The 27,289-nt window shown below is 44.2% G+C and overlaps 1 protein-coding gene across 1 annotated transcript in view; it reads left to right on the top strand.

Moving 5' to 3' along the window:
• Positions 1 to 27,289, top strand: part of CILP2 (cartilage intermediate layer protein 2) — a 118,751-nt gene that overhangs the window by 39,263 nt on the left and 52,199 nt on the right. The window contains exons 4-5 of the mRNA XM_075347213.1: positions 5,848 to 5,997; positions 14,830 to 15,102. Coding sequence (XP_075203328.1) covers positions 5,848 to 5,997; positions 14,830 to 15,102 — 423 coding nt within the window. The remainder of the gene's footprint in view (positions 1 to 5,847; positions 5,998 to 14,829; positions 15,103 to 27,289) is intronic.

Consider the following 27,289-nt stretch of genomic DNA (forward strand, 5'->3'; position numbering starts at 1 on the left):
TGGGCATTACAGAAACCTGGCTGGATGAGAGCAATGACTGGGTGACAAATGTAGAGGGTTACACCACATTCAGAAGGAACAGGAAACACACAAAACACAAAAAAAGGTGGAGAGTTGTGTTTTTTCATTAAATCCAACTTAAGACCTTTGCTCAATGATGACACTGGTGGGAGCTGCAACAATGTAGAGTCAGTATGGGTAAATGTACACGGACAAGACAATAATAAAGCTATTAATTGGCGTTTGCTACAAGCGTTCTAATATAGCTGAACAGGTAGAGGATGAAATTATGGGGGAATTTTAACTATCCAAACTTTCAATGGGACATATAATCTTCTGGTTCTGGTAAAAGCTGCAAGTTCATATCTATAATTCAAAACAATTATCTCTTTCAATTGGTAGACGAACCAACCAGGTGAGATAATTTGCTGGATCTGTTCCTGTCAAATAGACCGAGATAATTTCAGATCAACGGGTCCAGGAACACTTGGGATGTAGCGACCACAATATAGTAAGTTTAAATATATTATTCAGTAAAATATTTCAAAGGGGAAATGCAACAACCTGGAACTTTAGGAAAGCTGATTTCAACAAATTCAGGAAAGAGCTTAATCGTGTAGATTGGGACCATGGCATAGTAACTGGAAATACCAAACATAAGTGGGCCATGTTTAAGGATATACTAATACAATCCTGTAGAAAATGTATACCCTCTGGTAATAAAATGTCCAGTAAAATAAAATAAACAAATATGTATAAATAAGATAGTACAAGGTATAGTAAGAGAAAAACAAATGCCATTCAAAGTCTTAAAAGTTGAGAATACTGGAATAGCATTTCAGGAGTATAAAGATCTCAATAGGAAATGTAAAAAGATAAAGCTAGCAACATTAGCTACTGAAATATAAATCGCAAAAGTCATTCAAATAAATCTGAAAAAAGTTAACTAAACACATCAATGCCAAAAAGAAAACAGATGATGTTATTGGCCCCTTAAAAGATAATAACAGGATAGAGGACAAAGAAAAGGCTGAGATATTAAACAGGCAGTTTGCATCCATGTTTGTCCAGGAAATGATTGTTTTAGGGATCATTCAACAAGGCAAAAATCAAGATATACAGTAGATAGATATAACTTATTTAACACGAGAAGAAGTACATCTGCATCTGAGCAAATTAAACACTGACAAATCCCCTGGGCCAGATGGCATTCATAACGGATATTGAGCGAACTAAGCTCAGAAATTAACAGACTGCTGTACCTCATCTTCTTAGACTCTCTTGTAACAGGGCTGTTGCCACAGTATTGGAGGATGGCTGATGTGGTACTTATATTTAAGAAAGGTAAGAAAGTGGATCCAGGCAACTACCATCCAGTAAGTTTGACATCAGTGGTGTCCAAAGATTTTTAGGGCATTTTAGGAGATGAAATGCGAAAATATATTGCAGAGAATATTATAATATCTGATAACCAGTATGGATTCACGAAAGATATGTTGTGTCTAACATGGTGGGTTTGTATGAATAGGTAAGTGCAAATCTCGATGTTTGTAATGCAGCTGATGTGATTTAACTGGACTATGCAAAGGCATTTGATACTGTACCATATAACAGCCTTATACTGAAGGCTCCAGAAGCAGAGACTATGGGAAACTACATGCATAATGAGTAGGGAATTGGCTAAAAGATTGAAAACTAAGTTTTCATAAATGATACATTTTCAAAATGGGCTATAGTCAACAGTGGTGTATCGCAGGGATCTGTTCTAGGACCAATTATTTTAAAACTCTTTATTAATGACTTTCTGGATGGGATTGATAGTAAAGTGTCAGTCTTTGCTGTCGACAGCAAACTATGTAGAATATTAAAAACTTACCTTGATAGTATAATATTACAAATAATCTAGATAAGATGTTTGAATGGGCAAACACTTGTCAAATAAGATTTAATCTTAACAAATGTAGATTAATGCACCTAGGACAGAGTTGTTCTATTGCTGCATGTGAAGATCTGAGATTGTGGGCTGTATTAATCACCTAGACAGGTTAATGAGGCAATTGTTTTTATTCTCCCATCCACGATCTTACAGAAACTCTTATTAGATGGCTAAAATGAGAGTCGCCCAGTCCATGAGATGCCAAACTGGGACCGGTAGTTCCACTGCCCCTGTACCAGTCAATACCCATTGTTTTTAAACTTTTGGTTGTCCCACAGCTTTTGTATCTCCTGCTGGTATGATCTGCAGTCTCAGCTTATGCTTCTCCAGATGATGGATACCACAACTGTAGTGCAAGTATCTAGCTGCAGCTAGCATCAGCCCCCATACCCTTGTCAGTGTCCTAAGTATCCCAACTGCCCCTCCCTCTGGTTCGAGCCTGAATCTCACAATGATAACTTCCCATTGGTGGAGGTATTTTCCTGAGGCCAAGCCTCTGACTTTGGACTGCATGTGAGACCCCCTGTGGTGACTGATCCACTGAGTCTACTATTCCAACCACATAATGGGACTAGTGGCTGTGAGAATAGTGGCTTAATTGAGGCACCTTTAACACTAGTGAGAGTAATGGAATTATTGTTGTACTCTAGTTACCAATCTTATGCCTGGCATTATGACTCCGTGGTCTGGATGAGCATAGTATGTATACATTTGGACTATGTCTCCCATGGCACACCTCCCAATCCATTAACATTTTATTGTGCACCTTAAACTGATGAGCAAGTAACTATCTAATGAAACACAACAATGAGCTCAATGTAACCAGCGTTCCGTGCTGGAAAAAGTCTGCATCCCTTAGAGCCGTGGACTTTGCTCTACATCCATTGGTCCAATAGTCTGTAGTGCCCAGCCAGCTTTTCACACTGCATATACATTGAATAAAGTATACTCGGGACTACAGAACAGAAGGACTTCTGGTTACAGGTAAGGTAAGCAGCAGCACTCAATGTCAAGCAGCAGATGCAAAAGCCAACAAAGGGTGTATAAAAAGAGATTAGATCCTGTGATCCCAACGTATTGTTTTAATCTCTTGTAAGGCCAGGCCTCGTTTGGAATATGGGAACCAGTTTTGGGCTCCACATTTAAAAAGGACATTCAGAAATTAGAGACAGTTCAAAGGCGGGCAACTAGACTATTACAAGGAATGGAGGCCTCCCATATGATGACAGGTTGAGAAAGTTAGATGTGTTTACCTTAGGGAAAAAAGATGCTTTAGAGATCTTATTTATATGTATAAATACATGTGTGGTCAGTACATACGACTGGCTCATGACGTATTACTTCCAAAGACGATACTAAGGACCAAGGGGCATTCATTATGGGTGGAAAAAAAGGCGATTCTGGCAGCTAAATAGGAAAGGGTTCTTCACAGTTAGAGTTAGAGCAGTCAGGCTGGAATGCCCTACCATAAGAGGCAGTAATGGTAAACACTAAACACTTTTAAAAAAAGGACTGGATGGTTTCCTCAGTACACATAACATTGCCAGTTATAGATAATTTAGTAACAAAAATATAGAATATGTAAATATGTCAATTATATCATTTTCTGGAACAATTTCAAGTGATCAACACTTTTGTCCATGACTGTATGAGAAGGAGAGGTAGGCATTGCTGAGGTAATTTATGGAAAAACAGAGCTTCAACTAGTCAAATTCAGCATTCTACCAGAGGTGTTTTGTAGAGCTTCAATATTATAGGCAGGGGCATAACGACCGTAGTCACAGTGTGTGCAACTGGGCCCATGCAGTTGGGGGATTCCAGCTCTTATTTAAGCTGAATGTGTGTCCGAGGACGTTATGCATCCCAGGACAGGGGACATTACACCAAGAAGGGGCCTAGGATGGGTGGCATTATTACAGGAAGGATGGTGAACATTATTAAATGAAGAGGCCAGGATGGGGGACATTATAACAAGGAGCCACAAAGAGGATATAATTACAAGTGGGGGCAAGGATGGGGACATTATTCCAGGAAGGGTCCAAGATCAGGAAACATTATTACAAGAAATATCCCTGGTTGGGGGACATTACTACTGGGGGGGGTTCAGGATTGAGACTTTATTACAAAAATGGTCCAGAATGGGGAAAATTATTAAAGGAATGGACCAGACTGCAGGACATTATTACAGTAAGGGGCCAGGATTGGGGACATTATTATGTGAAGAGGCCAAGAATAGTGAACATTATTACACTAAGGAGCCAGGATGGAAAACATTATACAGGAAGGGGCTAGATGGGGGACATTATTACAGAAAGGGGGATATTATTACAGGAAGGGACCAGATTAGAGGATATTATTACAGAATGGTACTAAGATGGGACTAATTTTACAAGAAGGACACAGATCAGGGGACATTATTACAGTAAGGGACTAGGAAGGAGACATTATTATAGGAAGTGGCCAGGATGAAGACATTATAAAAGGAAGGGGTCTAGAATAGGGGACATTATTACAAAAGGGGCCAGAATGGATAAAATCATTACATGGAATGTAACCTTTTCACTTGTAACTAAAAATGGAGGATACCAGAATGTACTGCACAACTATGGAACTAAAACCAAAACCTTTTCACTTGTAACTATGGAATGTGGAGACATGTCTTTATGGGATATAAAACTCTAAATGGCCTCATGCATCTGACAAATATGCAGGTGGGGGAAGAGGTCCAAATTTTTCACCAGGGCCAATCGGACTCTATTTGTGTCACTGATAATAGGGGTTGTCTGTGATGAGACAACCCATTTAACCAAAGTTACACATAACCTTTCACCTGCTACTTGCAAGCATTGTCTGAGCCTACTTTATTAATTGAAATTCTGTTGGGGTACCGTCACACTTTAGCGACGCTCCAGTGATCCCACCAGCGATCTGACCTGGTCAGGATCGCTGGTGCGTCCCTACAGATCTCACCAGTGACCAGTGACCAGTCCCCAGCCAGCAGCGACGCGTGGAAGTGATGCTGCGCTTGGTAACTAAGGTAAATATCGGGTAACCAAGCAAAGCACTTTGCTTGGTTACCCGATATTTACCTTGGTTACCAGCGCACACCGCTTAGCGCTGGCTCCCTGCACTCGTAGCCAGAGTACACATCGGGTTAATAAGCAAACTGCTTTGCTTATTTACCCGATCTGTACTCCGGCTACGTGTGCGCTAGTAACCAAGGTAAAAATCAGCTAACTAAGCGCAGGGCTTCACTTGGTTACCCGATATTTACCTTGGTTTCAGCTTACCGCAGGCTGCCAGACGCCGGCTCCCTGCTCCCTGTACATTCAGATCGTTGCTCTCTCGCTGTCAAACACAGCGATGTGTGCTTATCAGCGGGAGAGCAATGTCCAAAAATTGAACCATCACTGTGTGTAACGAGCAGCGATTTCACAGCAGGGGCCAGATCGCTGCTCAGTGTCACACACAGCGAGATCGCTAATGAGGTCACTGGTGTGTCACAAAAACCGTGACTCAGCAGCGATCTCGCTATGTGAGAAGAACCCCTTAGGCTTTGTTCACATGTTCGTCCGCTTGGTACATTTCTTCTTGAGAGACAGAGTGGCTGCATTGTTATCAGACCAACACCAAATAAACCAATGGGGAACCCTGGCTTCCATTATAAACAGGAATGCACAGGATCTTAATTCAGTTTGTCTGTTACATGTATCTGTTCTACACGGAACAGACAAACAGAATAGTTAAATAGACAAGTGAACATAGCCTAACAAATGCAAACAGAGCTGCAGAAAAGCTAAACAACAATTCTAACAGATATTCCAAGATATTTCATCACTGTCAGGGTAAATGAGTTGCAACCAAAATTCAGTCTAATAAACAAATATACTGTTGCCCATTATGTTTTACAGCAAAATGGTCTTTGTGGAGTCCTTGGTCATCCTGTACAAGAACTTGTGGTGGAGGAAAGAGTGTCCGACGTCGAACTTGTCCCAGCAATGCAATTCCTTGTTCTGGTGCTTCATTCCAATTGCAAAAGTGTGGGACATCTCCATGTACAAGTAATCCAATCATAGAAAATGATGCATGCTTAAAATTATGCACAGGCCTGAGCTAAGTTTCTACAGTAACTCTATTTGGCTATGATCACACAGGGCATCTTTTGTTATGTGCATTTTGAGTTAATCTTGAGAGTGAATCTCACTTTATGAAAATGCACCTGCTGCAAAAACGCAAGCATTTTTGACGCGTTTTTACCGTGTTTTTACCGCATTTTGCCCAATGTGTTTTGTAAGTGAAATCTATTGACTGGAAGGGCTCAAGAACGCTGGAAAACGCAAAAAGAATTGACATGCTGCATCTTCAAAAACGCAGCCAAGATGAAGCCAACAAAAGATGCAGTGTGGACAGCAAAATAGAAATCTCATAGACTTTGCTGGGGGAAGGAAATGCATGCATTTAGGTGCATCTTTGGGACCTCAAAAATGCAGCAAAAACGCAGCAAAAGATACAGTGTGGGAACTTAGCCTTTGACTGCAGATTGGCAGATATTTCGCATATTGACAAGTGTCCCCTCAGTCGTCAGATCGAGCAGGTGGTCAAGTGACCATCAGTATGCAATTTCCATACTAGTGGCTATGTGCCAACTAGATTCTCATCCACTTCTCTCATTTTTGGTGTGTAGTGCACCCTGTCAGGATTTGCCAGTCTGCAATAATATAGAGAGACCCCTTTTAACAACCATGAAAACCCACAACAATAAAGCACTAGCCAGCCATTCAACATAATTGTTATAAATGTTAAAGAATAAATATATAGAGTATTCACAGAAATATTAGGCCAAGTTCCCGAATGTGGAAATGCCAAATTTCTTCCACGTGCTTTGCAAAGGTGTCCATACCAAAGTTCATAATAGCAATCTGCACTTTTTATTATCATTAAGATTATATTTGGGGGGGATTTTTTCTTTTTTTTTTTAAATGTAGTCTATTTCCCACAGAAAAAAAGGCAGCAAAAAAAAAAAAAATAGTTTATAATACATGGGAACATAGCTTTATTCAACTAATAAAGTTTTTAAAATGAAGATCCAGCATACCATGTGTAGATAAAGCATCTGATGTAACTACAGTATAAGCACTTCATTCTAACATACTAAAAGGAGTGCATTGCATTCTTGCTGGCTGGAAAGGCAACAAAATTTTAATGAAAAATGTAATCTAACACATTGTTGGTTACAATTAATGAAAAGCATTACAAACATTGCTAAAACAAGACATAAAATGGTTCTCAATCAAAGAATATACAAAGATCAATCATACTAATAAAACCACTTGTCTAATTTAATGTAGGTTCCTATTGAACTACCAAAACAGCCCTGACCCATCGACATTCGTAGGAGATTCTTCTATTTCCCATGATGCTTAACTTAGTTAAGATCTGGAGAATTCAGAAACAAACTAAGGCTGAGACCGCACTTTGCGTTTCCACCTGCGTTTCAGGTGCTTTTTAGGTCCGTTTTGAGAAGCACCTTTTTCATGCCAAAAGGCATGCGTTTTGATTTTCCAGCAAAGTCAATGGAAAATGGGGATTTTCAGACCGCACTTTGTGTTTCTAAACGCTGCGTTTAATTTGCATATTTTGTGGCAAAAACCATGTGTTCAAAGAAGCAGCATGTCAGTTGTTTTTGCCATTTTAGATGTGTTTTGCTAACATTGAAGTCAATGAGAAATGACAAAAACCAAGATTCCTTCAAATTCCAGCATTTTACCTGTTTTTCAGTGCAGAAAACATGCGTTTTTGACTACCAAAACGCATGCTTTTTGGACTTCAAAATAATGATTTGATATGTTCCTTTACACACAAAATCCGACAATTAAATTTGAGAAAAATATGCATTTATTGCTATATTAGCGATAAAATATATATTACCGCTATAATTTTATGAATTATATCTATTTCTATTTTTTTTCCCATTAATATTGATTTTTTTCTTTTTTTTCTATTTTTTTCATTTTTTTGTTGACTGTTTAAACTTTATTAAGCAGTGTCTTGATGTTCAAAACGCATCTGTCAAAACGCAGGTGAAAACGCATGTAAAAAGCGCTGAAAACGCTTCTAAAACGCAGTAAATACGCATGCGTTTTCAGCGCTAAAGTTCAGAAAAAGGCAACTTTGGTCAAATCAATTAAGCCGAAAAAGGTGCGTTTTGAACTGCAAGTATGTGAACGCAAAGTGCGGTCTCAGCCTTAAAGTTAACCTGTCAGGTACAATATGCACCCAGAACCACGAGTAGCTCTGGAGGGTGGGAACTTCTGAACAGCAGAGACAGCGGACACAGGTACGAACGGCACTGCTGGGGATGCTGCACTGAGTAGCATGTTAGCACGCCCTTGTGGGCGTGCTAACATGCTAGGAGGGCGGCTTGTCGGGAGATATCACGCCCTTGCGACTAGTCACTTTGCTCCTAAGCATACATTAAAAGATCTTTAGAAATACTTTTTCTAAAGATCTCTTTATCTCTGCTAGTATATACAGGCACGGTTAGGCAGGAATTATCAATATGCACCCAGAACTGCTCGTGGTTCTGGGTGCATATGTGGCACCCTGACAAAATTGCACCCCTCTTCCAGGTGCAGGATTCCCTCCTCCTTGACCCTCCATCACAAACCCCACATCCAGGAACACAACATCAGCCAGCAAAGCCTAGTCACCCACAATGGCAATAAGAACACACCAGTGGGCGGGTCCAAGTGGATGGTGACGCCCACCTAGGGGTTCTGAGGTGTCTTGGGAGGGAACAAGACAGTTAGCCAGAAGGAGAGAAAGTGAGAGGAGTGTGAAGTGACAGGGTAGTCAGGGGTATGAGATGCTGGACTACCGGACTACTGACTAGGTGGCAGTCGTTAGACAGAGCCACAGGCGACGGAGATCCGGGCTTCTCATAAGCCAGATCAGATACCCACACTTTGCACTGACGAGGGGCAATCACCCCGAAACACTGTCTGCAAATTGGGATTCTGATCTGGCATATATCCTAGGTCATATGAAAAGGCTTGTTAAAAGGCCAATTTTGACTTTTAGGATCGCTACTTCCAATAGGTGGCACTAGAGTTTGTCTCCTTTCCTGGAGAGACAATTTAGATATTTCACGAAAACTTAAGCGTGATCATCGCACTGTGAAGAGATTTGTGGCTGATTCAGAGCATATACGTGTTTGTGCTGATAAAGGCAGAATGAGGAAGGTTTCTGCCAGGCAAGTCCATTGGATAAAGAGAGCAGCTGCTAAAACTACAAACTAACAAACAGATATTTGAAGCTGCTGGTGCCTCTGGATTCCCTCAAACCTCAAGGTGTAGGATCCTTCAAAGGCTTGCTGTGGTGCATAAACCTGCTATTCGGCAACCCCTAACCAGTGCTCACAAGCAGAAACGGTTGCAGTGGGCCTAGACATACATGAAGACTAATTTTCAAACAATCTTGTTTACTGATGAGTGTCGAGCAACCCTGGATGGTCCAGATGGATGGAGTAGTGGATGGTTAGTGGATGGCCGCCATGTCCCAACAAGGCTGCATCGTCAGCAAGGAGGTGGAGGAGTCATGTTTTGGGCCATATTCATGGGGAGACATCTGGTAGGCCCCTTTAGGGTTCCTGAAGGTATGAAAATGACCTCTGCAAAGTTTATAGAGTTTATGACTGACAACTTTCTTCCATGGTACAAAAAGCAGAAACATGCCCTCAGGAGCAAAATCATCTTCATGCATGACAATGCACCATCTCATGCTGCAAAGAATACCTCTGTGTCATTGGCTGGTATGGGCATAAAAAGAGATAAACTCATGGTGTGGCCATGTAGCGCCCTTGACTATATCAGGGTGCTACAGGGAACTGCATCCTGTCACCCAGGGTGCAGGGTCTACCCCCCCATGGTTACAGGTTCCCATCAACACTGTCACTGACATCCGCACTACAAATCCCAACCACACCTCATGACAAGTTGGGTCGCAGACGGTGGTCCGGGATCACAGGAGTCCGGGACCGGTATTGGGAACACTGAACAGGAGTGTAACAGACGCAGTCTAGGAGGACTGTTGGCACCAGAAAGCCCAGTAACCTTATCAGTACTGAGCACAGCGGAGTACAGGACCATAGATCGGGGAGTAGCTTCAAGCAACCTGATAATTAATCTGTGGAGGATAGTCACTTTATGAACTTTCCCCAAGAGCTCAAAGATTGGAGGCATCAGCACAACGCGGGGGATCGGGTTCTCCAAAATACACAACTCACTGAAATCCCAAGTGCCAGCCACCAAGAGCACAGCTGCCATACACATGGGTAGCGGGGCCCCGAAAGCCTCAGGCCAAGGGGCCACAACTGTAAAAGAATTTGTGCACGGAGGCAGGGCTCCGGACTTACTAAGTGACACTGGTGGGAACGGGACCTGGACGGGCTCCCCCGTAGAGACTGCGGTGCCTAGAGACTCTGATTTACCATCTGTGTGTCTGTTTTATCCACCTGATCCAACACCATGACTACCACAGTGAGTAATATAACCCCTGCACCCTGCCTTCTCAAGGCCAAGCAAGCTACCCCTTCACCAAATCCCCACTGTCCGGGGCCTTCCCTACCTGCGGAAGGACTGACAGCTGGCTGTCACACACCATCTGCCCCGGTACCCCCATCGGCAGCGGCGGTACTCACCTTTACTGCAACCCGCAGGTGGCGTCACGGACATTCATCCCCTGTAAATACCCCCTTTACATTTGAAGTGGCCGCAAGCCCCCGGGTCCAGAGACCCTCAAGCCACAGCAACCCTGGATCCGAGCAGTTCGACTGCTGCTGGGGCGGCACAGCCACCCTCTTCCCCTGACCTCAATCCTATAGAGAACCTTTGGAGTATCATCAAGCAAAAGATCTATGAGGGTGGGAGGCAGTTCACATCAAAACAACAGCTCTGGGAGGCTATTCTGACATCATGTAAAGAAATTCAAGCCGAAACTCTCCAAAAACTCACAAGTTCAATGGATGCAAAAATTGTGAAGGTGATATCAAAGAAGGGTTCCTATGTTAACATGTAACTTGGCCTGTTAGGATGTTTTGGATTTAAATAGCTTTTTATTTCAGTGAATGTAACCTCCTAATGCTGCAAATTCCACAAATGAGCATTTTCAGTTCTTAAAACATAAAATGTTTAGAAACTCTACTGTGCCTAATAATTTGGAACAGTGCATTTTGATTTTTTTTAATTTTGAAGATTATACTGTTATCATTGGGAACAACAAATTTCCAGAGGATCCAGGATGGGTAAAGTATAAAACTTACTTTTATTAAACCATTTAAAATGCTGGTTCACAGGTGTTCCACGGAAAACAGTTACCCTACGCGTTTCGACATAAAAGTCGTATGGTCTTATTCACATGACATTTATGTCGAAACGCGTACTATGCGACTTTTATGTCGAAACACCTACCATACGAATTTTATGTCGAAACGCGTACGATACGACTTTTATGTCGAAATGCGTACCATATGACTTTTATGTTGAAACGCGTAGGGTGACTGTATCCCATGGAACACCTGTGAGTGAGCATTTTAAATGATTTAATAAAAGTAAGTTTTATACTTTACCCATCCATGATCCGCTGGAAATTTGTTGTTCTATTTGTTAATTCTCTGGCCTGAAAAATCCTTGCTGGATCTGCTGTGGTTCATTCCCATTCAAGTTAAATAGTGGTGAGCTGGATTTTTTTTTTGTTATCATTGGGAGGTTTCTTCAATAAAATTCGATGTATGCTCTAACGGGTGATGACTTTTATAAGACTGACTGTCATTCGCACCGACCATTTAGGAAAATCAGAGAAAAATATAATTTGCATAAAAATTTGGAACATGGTGTAGGTACTAGTATATCAAAGTACAATGACATTGGACCATTAGACACTTAAGGGTGCTTTACACGCTGCGACATCGCTAACGATTACTAGCGATGTCGCGAGTGTTAGCACCCGCCGCCGTCCTTGGTGCGATAGGTGGTGATCGCTGCTGTAGCGAACATTATCGCTATGGCAGCGTCACACGCACATACCTATTCTGCGATGTCGCTGTGACCGCAGAACAATCCCTCCTTCAAGGGTGAGGTGCGTTCGGTGTCACAGCGACGTCACATGGCAGCCGTCCAATAGCAGAGGATGGGCGGAGATGAACGGGACGTAATATCCTGCCCACCTCCTTCCTTCCTCATTGCCGGTGGACGGAGGTAAGGAGATGATGGTCGCTCCTGCGGTGTCACACATAACGATGTGTGATGCTGCAGGAACGAGGAACAACCTCGCTACGTACGAGACAATGATTTTTGGTAAGTGAACGACCTCTCATATACCGACGATTTTTGTCTCTTTTGCGATCGTTTAAGGTCGCTCCTTCCTGTCACACGCTGCGATGTCGCTAACGGCACCGGATGTGCGTCACAAGCACCGTGACCCCGACGATATATCGTTAGCGATGTCGCAGTGTGTAAATGGCCCTTTAGAATTGTCTTAAGATTTGTCTATATGGTTTCTACGTGCTTTAGAGTGTTCTATTTCTCAAAAGCCATCCATTTTGATCATCCAAAATTCATTGCTGACTTTTTAAGGATCTGCTTCTCAATGGGCAGGGATTAGTATTGACAATGAGACCATTTAATTGAATTGGAATTAGTTTTACTCATCTGATGCTGACTCAGAAGCCTCTGGCCACATCTAGTTGCTAGGCAGCTGGATGCCATCTACACTGTTCCTGCTTTCAACCATGACCCTGACGGATATGGCTGTGACTCACCCGCTCTTCGCTCTTGCCTTTATTCCTCACCTGTAGATCAAGGTTCATCCATGTGCCTGGCAATTGTTTCAGATATTATTTTAACTCTGTTTATGAAGTCAGTCTTGACCTTGCCTAGTTTTTGGATTATTCTGTTTAAAAAAAGTAAGAAAACAACTCTTTCCTAATACAGTACATAAACCCTTCCAAACATGGTTAATTTCCATTTTTCCTTTTCCGTTTTTTTTCCTTTCCTTCTTCCAAAAGCCATAACTTTTTTATTCCATCCACATAGCCATATGAAGGCTTTGTTTTTGCAGGACAAATTGTACCTTTGAATGACACCATTTATGTTATCATGTGATGTATTGGAGAGCAAGGAAAGAATTCCAAATACAGGAAAATTGCGAAAAAAGCTCAATTCCACAATAGTTTTTTGTTTTTTTATTTACACTATTCACTATGCAGTAAAACTTACTCAGAAATATGATTCTCTAGGTCAGTATGAATATGGCAGTACCAAACATGCGTAGCCTTTTTTAATTTTAGCTGGGAAAAAAAAGTACCAAAAAATTTTGCTCATACCACTGTTTCCAGAGGCTGGTAAAAATATGTGTATTTATTTTATTTCTTTATTTTTAATGGGATTAAAGGGGGTGATTTGAGGAATACCATAATGAAATTTTTAGTAGACCTCTGGCCATCATGGCAAACCATCAAGACACCAATAAGTCCATAGAATGATACACTCTCTGCCTCAGAGATTGACAGCTGCATTTAATAGGATAATAGCCATGGGCGGAGCCACACTAGGCTGTTAGAGGCAGATGATGGCTGAATATCACTGCCATCATCTGCAGGGAAAAATACAAGCTCAGCTTGCAAGCCCGCCTCAAAGTAAGGGAGTCGGCAAATGACGTGCCAGTATGTCGTATGTCGTATGTTGGTAAGGGGTTATGGATAGGTTTAAGTGATCTATAATTCCAAAGGTTTGATAGCACATAGGATTGCTTTTTGTGTTATGCTAAAATAAACAAAACACTGTTCAAATGTGCGTGGATATCCAAGGAGTAATATTCATCTCAAGCCTAAAAGAGGGTGTCCCTACTTTGTATGCACAATGGACAACTGTGAAAAAATGACCAAATGCATATGATTTTGGCAGAAGCAGAACTCAGTACTAGGTACTTGAATTATTTAAACATTTTAAAACTACTTATTAGACAAAATTCTCTTGAAAAGCATAAACTTGTAAAAATACTTTTAAAGTATTCAGTACCTTCCATCAGAACAATGCTTATTTGTTCATTTTTCTCCTGTGGACCATTGTTATTGAATTGAATGATCCCTTCCTACATTCCTGACTTAGAGGGCTCGGTTCTACTCGCGCATAGCTTCCGATGTGACAGCATCGGAAGTGATATGCTAATGACCCTCTGCTACGAACATCAGCCGAGGGTCATGCGACCGTGTCACAGGTGCGGAGGAGAGGGAGGGAGCACCTGTGACCCCATCTCTTCCACTGCCTGTCTCTGCATATATCACACTGCACTTGGATGACATGCGAGTACAGTGTGATGTTTCACACGCTTCCATAGACTTGTATGGGTGCGTGTGAGCCAAGACTCGCTGCCAAACGCTGCATGCTGAGATTCATTTCTCATGCCGATATGGCATGAGAAATCAGTCGCCAATGGACACTGCCCCATAGTTTTGCACTAGAGTGAGGGCAATCCGATGTTTTATCAGATTGCACTCGTCATTGCAAAACGCAAGTGGAACCGAGCACCAATACAAGTTATTTGCTTTAGTGCTCTTACTGCCAAGCAATTACTATTCTGCAGCCCAAAACCTGGGAACCTGTCTGGGAAAGTCCATAACCTTTTTGCGTGATTTTGGAAAATAAAGAACAGAGGGTCAAGATCTATTTCTCTTTTGAGGTTACTCATCTCTAGTAAGAAAGATAACAGAGAGCTGCAATACTTTACACTTCCCATGGACAGAAGTGGTGATTTTGCTATTTGGTAAAATGTGAATTGCGCAAATGTTTAAAATTGATATTGTTTTTCCCTTTTTCTTTTCTAAAAAAACCCCACAGAATCCTCATGTTTTGACTGCATCTGTCCCAATCACACTTTAACGGGAAAAGTTCAAAGTACACAAGGGTATGTCCAGAACAATGCAAAAGTTTTTCTAAATGGCAAGATCCAAGGTACAACCGATCAGCAAGGAATTTTCAGCTTGAAAGGTGTCTGCAAAGATGTGTACAGAAATATCACAGTGACTATGGAGGGATTCTCTACTGGAACGTTACAAAGCTGGAAGAATGAGCCAAACATTTCTTATTTTGAAGCTGTTTTAAAGAGATTAGGTAGGTTATGTCTGAATGATAAGTAAGGAATAGAATGCTTCATTTTTATTTTTTTAACAATTTGAAACATCAATATGAGAAAACATGGTTTTAATTTGTAAAAAACTGGGGTTACAAAATAGGTACCCATTATGTTATGCAGCCATAATCAATCTATATTGGCAATACATATATATGTATATATATATGTATATATATATATATATATATATATATATATATATATATATTTTTATTATTTATTTATTTTTTTTTTTTTTTAAAAAAAGGGTCTGCTAATTGTGCAACAACATGTCTTCTTTTTCTGGCACTGAAATGCTGGCCAACCACCTTATGCAATTATACTACCTAATGTTAAGCTACTTTCTCATGCACCTGTCGCGGGTGGCGGGGCGCTGCGCTCGCTAACGCTCGGGTCCGGCGCTGCGGCTGCTGCTCGGTGGCTCAAGCGGTGAGCCGGATCCGGGGACTCGAGCGGCGCTCCTCGCCCGTGAGTGAAAAGGGGGTGATTTGTTTGGGTATTTAGTCCGTGACGCCACCCACGGGTTGTGGTGAAGATGGGCACCACCGCTGCTGGTGACGGGGATCCCGGGAGCGATGGTAGGGAGCAGCTGGGTTGTTGTTCTCCCCCTCTGTTCGTAGGAGGGGGGGGTCCTGGGGCCTGGTGGTGTGACGAGGAAGGCAGGGTTGGTGAGGTGCAGGGTTGCAGGGACAGCGCGACGCGGTGCCGGATGGCACTGGTGTACTCACTCAGCAACAAATGCACAAAGGCTCCGGTAAACCAAACGGCTGGATGGACGGGTCCTGCAGCCGGCTGCAGTGTCTCTCCCCGGACAGGTGATGGTGGCTGTCTCTCCCTGCACCTTTGTGTACTGTGTTGACTCCGCTGGCTTCCCAACGGTAGTCCGCTCCCCGGCATACAGGTGCCGGAGGAGCCCGTTTGCCTGCAGGCGCTGGCCCTTGGATCTCTAGCCGGTGGTAGTGGCTGTATATCCTCACGGTGCGGACGGTTGCCTTCAATCGGGACTTGGTTGTTAGGAAATCCCTGGGGTTCCTGTAACATTCGGATTTGACTATTGTCGGCGACTCCAAGCCTGGTCGGGGTCCGATGCCCCTGCCTGTGTGCTTAGCTTCACTCCGTTCCCCGATCCGGTACCGGCGGGCTGACGCCCGACCTCAGTCCTTACGGCTCTGCAGAGTTCCACCAACTCCTGCAGACGGCCACCACCATCTGCCAACCTTGCTGTCAGTGCCTGAGCTCCAACCCAGACACTCGCAGTACGTGACCTCTCACTTTCACCTCCTAGACTCAACTGTCACTTTTCCCGCCTCCAGGTCTGTGAACTCCTCGGTGGGTGGGGCCAACCGCCTGGCTCCGCCCCACCTGGTGTGGACATCAGACCCTGGAGGGAGGCAACAAGGGTTTTTGTCTGACTAATGTAACTGTCTGGGGGGTGGTCCAGGGCACCACACACCCACCTGAAGGATCCTCCCTTTTATCTTTTCTTAAAAAGGTGTTCTCAAATGTAAAAGCTATCCAATATTCCCAAGAGTAGGTCATATCAGTCATGACAGGCGGAATGGTGCCCGGCGTGTGGTGCAAACGAAGGACTAAGATACAAAGTGGGGCCCTGATAAAAAGGAGAGGGGGTAAACACATACCTGAGAATGAACCATGCACTTCCTCAATGCTTAAGCCTTTGGTGAACCTTGGCTAACCCTAGCTAGTGAGCTGGGCAGCAAGACATTAGTCACACTAATACGATAAGAGAACAATGGGAGAAGGACAAACAAATGGGAATAAAATGACAAACAAAACTCCACAGCTTCCCCAAGGACAACTTCTCTTGGGAGGTCAGCAGGAGAACTAGCATACAGTCAGGGCCAGAAATATTTGGACAGTGACACAAGTTTTGTTAATTTAGCTGTTTACAAAAACATGTTCAGAAATACAATTATATATATAATATGGGCTGAAAGTGCACACTCCCAGCTGCAATATGAGAGTTTTCCCATCCAAATCGAAGAAAGGGTTTAGGAATCATAGCTCTGTAATGCATAGCCTCCTCTTTTTAAAGGGACCAAAAGTAATTGGACAAGGGACTCTAAGGGCTGCAATTAACTCTGAAGGCGTCTCCCTCGTTAACCTGTAATCAATGAAGTAGTTAAAAGGTCTGGGGTTGATTACAGGTGTGTGGTTTTGCATTTGGAAGCTGTTGCTGTGACCAGACAACATGCGGTCTAAGGAACTCTCAATTGAGGTGAAGCAGAACATCCTGAGGCTGAAAAAAAAGAAAAAATCCATCACAGAGATAGCAGACATGCTTGGAGTAGCAAAATCAACAGTTGGGTACATTCTGAGAAAAAAGGAATTGACTGGTGAGCTTGGGAACTCAAAAAGGCCTGGGCGTCCACGGATGACAACAGTGGTGGATGATCGCCGCATACTTTCTTTGGTGAAGAAGAACCCGTTCACAACATCAACTGAAGTCCAGAACACTCTCAGTGAAGTAGGTGTATCTGTCTCTAAGTCAACAGTAAAGAGAAGACTCCATGAAAGTAAATACAAAGGGTTCACATCTAGATGCAAACCATTCATCAATTCCAAAAATAGACAGGCCAGAGTTAAATTTGCTGAAAAACACCTCATGAAGCCAGCTCAGTTCTGGAAAAGTATTCTATGGACAGATGAGACAAAGATCAATCTGTACCAGAATGATGGGAAGAAAAAAGTTTGGAGAAGAAAGGGAACGGCACATGATCCAAGGCACACCACATCCTCTGTAAAACATGGTGGAGGCAACGTGATGGCATGGGCATGCATGGCTTTCAATGGCACTGGGTCACTTGTGTTTATTGATGACATAACAGCAGACAAGAGTAGCCGGATGAATTCTGAAGTGTACCGGGATATACTTTCAGCCCAGATTCAGCCAAATGCCGCAAAGTTGATCGGACGGCGCTTCATAGTACAGATGGACAATGACCCCAAGCATACAGCCAAAGCTACCCAGGAGTTCATGAGTGCAAAAAAGTGGAACATTCTGCAATGGCCAAGTCAATCACCAGATCTTAACCCAATTGAGCATGCATTTCACTTGCTCAAATCCAGACTTAAGACGGAAAGACCCACAAACAAGCAAGACCTGAAGGCTGCGGCTGTAAAGGCCTGGCAAAGCATTAAGAAGGAGGAAACCCAGTGTTTGGTGATGTCCATGGGTTCCAGACTTAAGGCAGTGATTGCCTCCAAAGGATTCGCAACAAAATATTGAAAATAAAAATATTTTGTTTGGGTTTGGTTTATTTGTCCAATTACTTTTGACCTCCTAAAATGTGGAGTGTTTGTAAAGAAATGTGTACAATTCCTACAATTTCTATCAGATATTTTTGTTCAAACCTTCAAATTAAATGTTACAATCTGCACTTGAATTCTGTTGTAGAGGTTTAATTTCAAATCCAATGTGGTGGCATGCAGAGCCCAACTCGCGAAAATTGTGTCACTGTCCAAATATTTCTGGACCTAACTGTATCAGAGAGTAAGGGTACCTTCACACTTTAGCGATGCAGCAGCGATCCGACCAGCAATCTGACCTGGTCAGGATCGCTGCTGCATCGCTACATGGTCGCTGGTGAGCTGTCAAACAGGCAGATCTCACCAGCGACCAGTGACCAGCCCCCAGCCAGCAGCGACGTGCAAGCGACGCTGCGCTTGCACGGAGCCGGCGTCTGGAAGCTGCGGACACTGGTAACTAAGGTAGGAGATAGACAAGGCACTCCCAAAATGCTTTGCATGAAAATTTATTTATGTGCTTTAGAACGTTTAACAAAATTTCATATATATATCTGGTATGCATGATTCACAATATTTCAAATTCATATTGGAAAGATATATAAATTCACACAATTCATGTAATGCATTAGAATATACAACCCCTATGTCTTTTCACACGTGCTTCTACACTACCTTTGTTTCTCCCTTCTCCAAGCTTTCCTTCCTCCATATTAACCCTTTGTTTCCTTGCTTTCTAATGCATTACATGAATTGTATTCCCCCTTTTTTTTTTGCTTTTTGCTCTATTTTTGTCTCCTCCATTGTGAGATTCTCTTGATCTCTGCCTCCTTTCTGCATTCTGTCTTTTCTTCCTTTCTTTCCTTTTTTATTTTTATTTTTATATTTATTTTTATATATCTTTCCAATATGAATTTGAAATATTGTGAATCATGCATACCAGATATATATATGAAATTTTGTAAATATTGTCTGTATGTTTTCTCCTTGTTTTGGATATCAATTTTATTTTTCTGATTGTAAAAATATTATGTTTAATTTTTTTCTGTACAGTGCTACTGATGAAGGTCCAAATAGGACCGAAAACGTTCTAAAGCACATAAATAAATTTTCATGCAAAGCATTTTGGGAGTGCCTTGTCTATCTCTCACTTTATGGCTTTGGAACCTAAAGTGCACCCCAATATCTTGTTGTCACACGGACAGGAGGTGCCATCCCCTTTTTTCGTCATAACTGGTAACTAAGGTAAACATCGGGTATGGTTACCCGATGTTTACCTTAGTTACCAGCGCACACCGCTTAGCGTGTGCAGGGAGCAGGAGCCGGCACTGGCAGCGTGAGAGCTGCGGAGGCTGGTAACGAAGGTAAATATCGGGTAACCACCTTGGTTACCCGATGTTTACCTTGGTTACAGCTTACCGCAGGCTGTCAGAGGCCGGCTCCTGCTCCCTGCACATTCAGGATTGTTGCTCTCTCGCTGTCAGACACAGGGATGTGTGCTTATCAGCGGGAGAGCAACAATAAAAAAACGAACCAGGGCTGTGTGTAACGAGCAGCGATCTCACAGCAGGGGTCAGATCGCTGCTCAGTGTCACACACAGCGAGATCGCTAATGAGGTCACAAAAAACATGACTCAGCAGCGATCTCAGTAGCGATCTCGCTGTGTGTGAAGTACCCCTTAAGAGTGAGCAGTTGAGATTAGAGCTGTATGCAATCTCAGTAGGATCAAAAAGGAACTCTTAATCCCGTCAACTTCAAATTAAAATTACTTCCTGTTAAAAAGGACCTATGATCTGCTAATCTCCCTGAGCTTCTAATCCCAGATACCACAAGGGTCTCAGCTGGACACATTCTTGACAAGATCTTTCCGATAGCTGGGGGTCCAACCGTGGTTGGTTCCACCGATCCTGAGAACAGGGGCTCTTTGGAGCAGAAGTTGATCATGTGTACTATCACTCACATCATGCTTAGTAGAAGCACAGGAGATTGCAGAGCACAACACTCAGTTGATCTTCAATACTTCAATTAGAATGAATTGAGAAGCAATGCAGATGATTGACCTCTGTTCTATTCAGCCAAGGATCTTCAGAGTTCACTACTGCCATCAGTAAGAAATGAAGCACCGTAACTATAGGTGCCAGCCATCAGAAAGTATTTACATCATGTTTAATTATGTGAAATGTAATCTATATTGTATATTTTTTTAACATCACTACATTAAAATACAATTGCAATTTTCACAATGCATTTTAAATAAATAAATTTAATTCAATTTTCACACTAAGGCCTAAGCCACACGACATGAAAATCGGTGCGAGTGGAGTGCGATAAAAAATTGCATTCCACTCGGACCAATATTAGCCTATGTGTCAGCAACCATGAGCGATTATTTTCTCAGCCCTAATCGGACCGAGAAAACAATCGCAGCATGTCACGTCTGTAATGCGATCCTGTTTTCTCTCACACCCATTCAAGTCTATGGGGCGAGAGAAAAATTGCACTGCACTCGCGGTACACCGGTGTACCGTGAGTGCCGGGCGAGAATGGCAATAGCCGGCTACGGAGGAGAGAGGAAGATAAATCCTTCCCTCTCCTCCTCAGCGCCGGCCCTCCCCTCCGCAGCACCGGCCCGCCCCTCCTCAGTGTCAGCTCGCCCCCCGCAGCTGAGGTCCGCTGGCACGATCGGACCTCAGTCGCAGGGACACTCGCATGACACTCGGCTCTGCTGGACTGCCAGTGTGAGCCGAGTGTCAAGCGAGGGGATCGCAGTGTGCCCATGTGGCCCCAGCCTAAAACTCCAATTGCTAATGTTAGAGGTGGATATCAATTGTATCACATACCCAGCATACAGTATGTAGCATGTGGAGCTGTCTCAGTTTCTAGCACCTGACAAAGGAACTACTAGTACATCCTATGTCAGAAAGCGGTTAACCCTCAACTGGTGAGGTGGGCTTTGCAACACCCTAGGGAACTTTTTTTTAAGCTGGCATTCATTGGAAAATGCTGGTATGAATCATCAATGTATTACATTTTCTGATACTTGTAGGTGTCAAACATTTGGTATACTCATGTGTAATCAATCGCCAATAAGAAAACGATTAAAACAAACGTGATCTTTGCATTTTCTGTTAAAATTAGAGATTTCTAAACACTGGGGTATAGGAAGCCCCACATTACCAGTTGCGTGACAAAAATCCCACCTCACCAGTTGATGGTTAAACATGTAATAACTTATTTTTTACATATTTTTAAAATACATTAGGATTTTTACCATTTGATTGCTTTTATATTTCACTGCAATATACAGCATGTGTTGCTTTGTTTAATGCTTGTCAGCTTTTTGCTGACAGGCACTCTGTTAGTCTTTGTGGCAGAGCCTATGCAGTGTACTGAGATGTTAGACCTAAAAGCCATTGGGCTCTCTATGGCTCTGTTTCTTCATCTTAGGACTCAGTTTCTGAAGGGTACTGTTTATTAGACCCAGAGTTTGTTCTCAAAGGCATCACTGACATATACAGTGAAGGAAATAATTATTTCATCCCTTGCTGATTTTGTAAGTTTGCCCACTGACAAAGACATGAACAGTCTATAATTTTAAGGATAGGTTAATTTTAACAGTGAGATATAGAATATCCAAAATAAAATCCAGAAAATCACATTGTATAAATTATAAAAATGTATTTGTATTTTGTAGAGAGAAATAAGTATTTGATCCCTATGGCAAACAATACTTAATACTTGGTGGCAAAACCCTTGTTGACAAGCACAGCAGTCAAACGCTTTTTTGTAGTTGATGATGAAGTTTGCGCACATGTCAGGAGGAGTTTTGGTCCACTCCTCCTTGCAGATCATCTCTAAATCATTAAGATTTTAAGGCTGCTGCTAGGCAACTCGGAGCTTCAGCTCCCTTTATAAGTTTTCTATGAGATTAAGGTTTGGAGACTGGCTAGGCCACTCCAGGACCTTATTATGTTTCTTTTTGAGCCACTCCTTTGTTGCCTTGGCTGTATGTTTTGGGTCATTGTCATGCTGGAAGACCCAGTCACAACCCATTTTTAATGTCCTCATGGACGGAAGGAGGTTGTCACTCAAGATTTTATGGTACATGGCCCCATCCATTGTCCTATTGATGCGGCGAAGTAGTCCTGTGCCCTTAGCAGAGAAACACCCCCAAAAAAATGCTTCCACCTGCATGCTTGACAGTGGGGATGGTGTTCTTTGGGTCATAAGCAGCATTTCTCTTCCTCTAAACACGGTGAGTTGAGTTAATGCCAAAGAGCTCAATTTGTGTCTCATCTGACCACAGCACCTTCTCCCAATCACTCTCAGAATCATCCAAGTGTTTATTGACAACCTTCAGACAGTTCCACACGTGCCTTCTTGAGCAGTGGGACTTTGCAGGCACTGCAGGCTTTTAATCTTTTACAGTGTAATGTATTACTAATGGTTTTCTTGTTGACAGTGGTCCCAGCTGCCTTGAGATCATTAACAAGCTCCCCCATGTAGTTTTAGGCTGCTCTCTCACCTTCCTCATGATCTTGGATACCCCACCCCAGATCGATATCGATTGACACTCATTTTGTATTTTTTCCATTTTCATACTATTACACCAACAGTTGTCTCCTTCTCACCAAGCGTCTTACTTATGGTTTTGTAGCCCATTCCAGCCTTGTGCAGGTCTATGATCTTGTCCCTGACATCCTTAGAAAGCTCTTTGGTCTTGCCCATGTTGTAGAGATTACAGTTTGACTGATTAATTGAGTCTGTGGACAGGAGTCTTTCTTACAGATTACAATTTAAAGGGAACCTGTCACCAGTTTTTTCACTATGAAACCAAAAGTGTCACCTTCTGCAGCTCCTGGGCTGCATTCTATGAAGGTGTACCTTGTGCCCTGACTTCCCTTGCAGACCCCAAATATAACTTTATAAAACCTGACCGTTAGGTATGCTAATGACCTGTGGATCTCAGATAGGCGTGCTCATTTTTATCTCCTGTCCCTCCTTGTGGCCATCTTCGTCATCCTCCTTTCAATATGGACGTGATGACGCCGCCGTCATCATGTACGCTGCTCTGCCAAATCTCACACCTGTGCAGTTATTCCCCTGGCTCGCGCAAGCGCAGTTTGCCCTCGCGCGAGCCGCGGTGCAGTGTTTGCACATGCACGAGATTATGGTCGGGTACAAGGATGACGTATGGGACGCCATGCACATTGCTGCGCATATTGTGTGGCGCCCCTGAGGCTTCAGGCACCACAGAGTATTGTATCTGTCTTAAGGTTTAAGGCTTATCCAGGGTAAGAGGAGGTTAACAGCTGGTGCTTACACAATACACTTACATAAACATCCAGTTAGTGAGCCAGCACAGCTCAGGAAGCCAAGCTGGGAAATTCCCGGGCAGGATGAGTCATCAAAAAGGCGGGGGCTGCCTGGGAGGTGAGCAAACTCACTTAAGGGTGCTTTACACGCTGCGACATCGCTACCGATATATCGTCGGTGTCAAGTCGTTAGTGACACACATCCAGCGCCGGTTGTGACATCGCAGCATGTGACACCAAGGAGCGATGATCAACGATCGCAAAATCGTTAAACGGGGATTGGTGACATGTCGCTCCTTTCCTTAATATTGCTGCTGCCACAGATACGATGTTGTTCATCGTTCCTGCGGCATCACACATCGCTATGTGTGACACCGCAGGAACAACGAACATCTCCTTACCTGCGTCCACCGGCAATGAGGAAGGAAGGAGGTGGGCGGGATGTTACGTCCCGCTCATCACCGCCCATCCGCTTCTATTGGCTGGCCGCTTAGTGACGCCACAGTGATGTTGCTGTGACGCCGAACGCACCTCCCCCTTGAGGGAGGGATTGTTCGTCGGTCATAGCGACGTCACTGACAAGGTATGTGAATGTGACGCTGCCGTAGCGATAATGTTCGCTACGGCAGCGATCACCACATGTCGCATGTACGACAGGGGCGGGTGCTATCGCGCTCAACATCGCTAGCAATTGCTAGCGATGTCGCAGCGTGTAAAGCACCCTTTAGTTTCACTTTAGAACGAGTTTGACCAGAGAACGGTTGGGATACAGGGGAGAGAACAGCTTGAGGCAGTGGAGAGCAAGGCCTCTGGGGGATGCTACGGCTCCCACCAGAGGGGCCAACTAGGCACCGGGCAGACTGAGAGAGAAGCAGGAGACAACCGAGTGGAGCTGTGAGACAGAGGAGCAACTCCGTAGCCGGAGGGTGAGCCCCAACAGCCCCTTCGGGACCGATGCCAGTCAGGGTGCAGAGCCCTCGGTTAGGGGAATTTTCATGGACTCTAACAAATCTGCAGGGAAAAGGGATTTCACGTCCCATTGCTCACCCCCAAAAGTCCCGGGGCACAGCAGCAGATAGAGACAGGAGGAACAGCCATGGTCGGGTCCATAACAAGTTTCGTGCTGCCTGCGTACGGGACGGCGACTAAAGCCAAGGACCCTGAGGTCCCCAAGGAGCTTCACGCCATGGGGATCCACACTACAAGGCACAAGGAGGAAGGTCTCACATGCTTCACAGCACTGGTGGTGACCTCTGCTTCATCCAGGATCAGCTGGGGCCCATCACGGCGATGACCGGTACTCTTCGAGCGCAGCACACGAACTGTGAGTAAAACACCTGGAAGTGCAGCCCCTGTGTGAGACTCTGGTTTGCCGGTGCCGCCGACCCATGCTTCAGCACTAACGGCCCTTCCTCCATCACCACCGTCCTCCCCAGGGCTCGCTCCAGCTGTGGGAAGCTTGACTATTTGAGCTGCGGTAACATCAGCCCCAGAGGAGAGCGACATCTCGCAGCGACGGCTAATCCCTGGTCGCGCACCACAGGTGGCGCTACAAAGCAAACCCCCATATACCCCTTTTGACTCTCTCTTTGCCTGTAGCCAATGGGGCCATGGAGCCGGGTCACGCCATTCACAGCAACCCCACAAAACCACTGGCCCAGTGGCGAGTTGTGCCCTGCAGGTCCCGTGGGTGGTACATTTGGCGCTGCGAGCAGGGTCGCGAACCCCTAACAATGGGTACTGTGCGCCTTCATGGACTTTACAAGAACTGTTTGCCCGCCATTAACCATCCTTGCGCGGGAAAAGAAGGGACGTGCCATTGTGGGCAGGACCCAAAAAGCGTGCAAAAGCGTGGGTGGAGCCCAGAAAGCATGTGAAAGAGAGCCCCACTGCCAGAGACTTACCGGACATGACTTTATGGAAAACCAAAACTTACCACCAGAGCCAGGATCCCCTGCCTCCCCAGGACGCAGGAAAAGATGGGATAGTGGCACGGACGGAGCAGGTGCGAGCCATGGCGAGCGGTGACTGGAAGGACCCAGGGCACGGGGTAGAAGCGTTGTGCTCCCCTGGCTGTCCAACAGTAACTCCGGCGGACCGGCCCACACTGAGACTGGCTGTGTTGTTGTCCCCAACCCTGGATACCTGGAGTGCCCTCGGCTGCAGCATTGTGCACCCGTAGTGCAACAGTGAGGCATGTAAATATGTATTTGAAAAAGGTGTACATAGTTACAGACTTGGTAGCCTTTTAAGTACTGAATGTTTTTTTTTTCTCTTTTGCTTGACAAAGTGGATATCTGGGCCACAAGAGATGCGTGGCCAGAACTGCCTTTGTAAACAACTAGCACCAGTTTTGACACCATGGACTCTGCTGATGAAAAGTTTGATTGATGCTATTAATGTACAGATATAGAGTTATGATATGCTATTTTGCTTTGCTCTTTTGCTATTTTCTTTTTCTTTTTTTTTCTGTTTTTCGTGTACAGTGTATAAGGATTTATAGAACTGATAGGAGCAATGATGTTTGCAACGTTCAAGTGATCCTGCCTCCCATAAAGTGAAGAATGTTTAATTGTTTATATGCATAACAGAAATTGCTGTGCATTAATTTTGCTTGGTTGCAGCCTGGGAGTGCTGCTATTTGCTGTGGGGGAATGTGGCGCCCCTGAGACTTCAGGTGCCACAGAGTATTGCATCTGTCTTAAAGTGTGTAATGCTTGTCCCGGGTAAGAGGAGGTTAACCGCTGGTGCTTGGAGCTTGCACAATACACTTACATAAACACCCAGTTAATGAGCCAGCACTTACATTTCTCATGAAGCCAGGCTGGAAAATTTCTGGGCAGGATGAGTCATCAAAAAGGTGGGGACTGCCTGGGAAGTGAGTGAACACACTTGGTTTCACTTTAAAACGAGTTTGACCAGAGAACAGTTTGTACGCAGGAGAGAAAACAGCTTGAGGCAGTGGAGAGCAAGGTGTCTGGGGGGATGCTATGGCTCCCCCCTGAGGGGTCGATCTGGCACCGGGTAGACTGAGACAGAAGCAGGAGATGACCGAGTGGAGTTGTGAGACAGAGGAGCAACTCGGTAGCTGGAGGTTGAGCCATAACAACCCCTTCAGGACCGGCGCCAGTCAGGGTACAGAGCCCTCGGTTAGGGGAACCTTCATGGACGCTAACAAATCTGCAGGGAAAGGGGATTTCATGTCCCATTGTCCACCACCAAAAGTCTCGGGGCACAGCAGCATATAGGGACAGGAGCCACACCCATAGTCAAGTTTCGTGCTGCCTGCATACGGGACAGTGACTAAAGCCAAGGACACTGGGGTCCTCAAGTAGCTTCACGCCACAGGAATCCGCACTACAAGGCGCAATGAGGAAGGTCTCACATGCTTCACAACACCGGTGGTGACCTCTGCTTCAACCAGGATCAGCTGGGGCCCATCATGGCGATAACCGGTATTCTGCAGGCGCAGCACACGAACTGTGAGTAAAACACCTGGAACTGCAGCGCCTGTGTGAGACTCTGATTTGCCTGCGCCGCCGCCCTGCGCTTCAGCGCCAACAGCCCTTCCCCCGTCACCAC

Source organism: Anomaloglossus baeobatrachus, chromosome 1, assembly GCF_048569485.1.
Source record: "Anomaloglossus baeobatrachus isolate aAnoBae1 chromosome 1, aAnoBae1.hap1, whole genome shotgun sequence".
Classification (NCBI taxonomy): Eukaryota; Metazoa; Chordata; class Amphibia; order Anura; family Aromobatidae; genus Anomaloglossus; species Anomaloglossus baeobatrachus.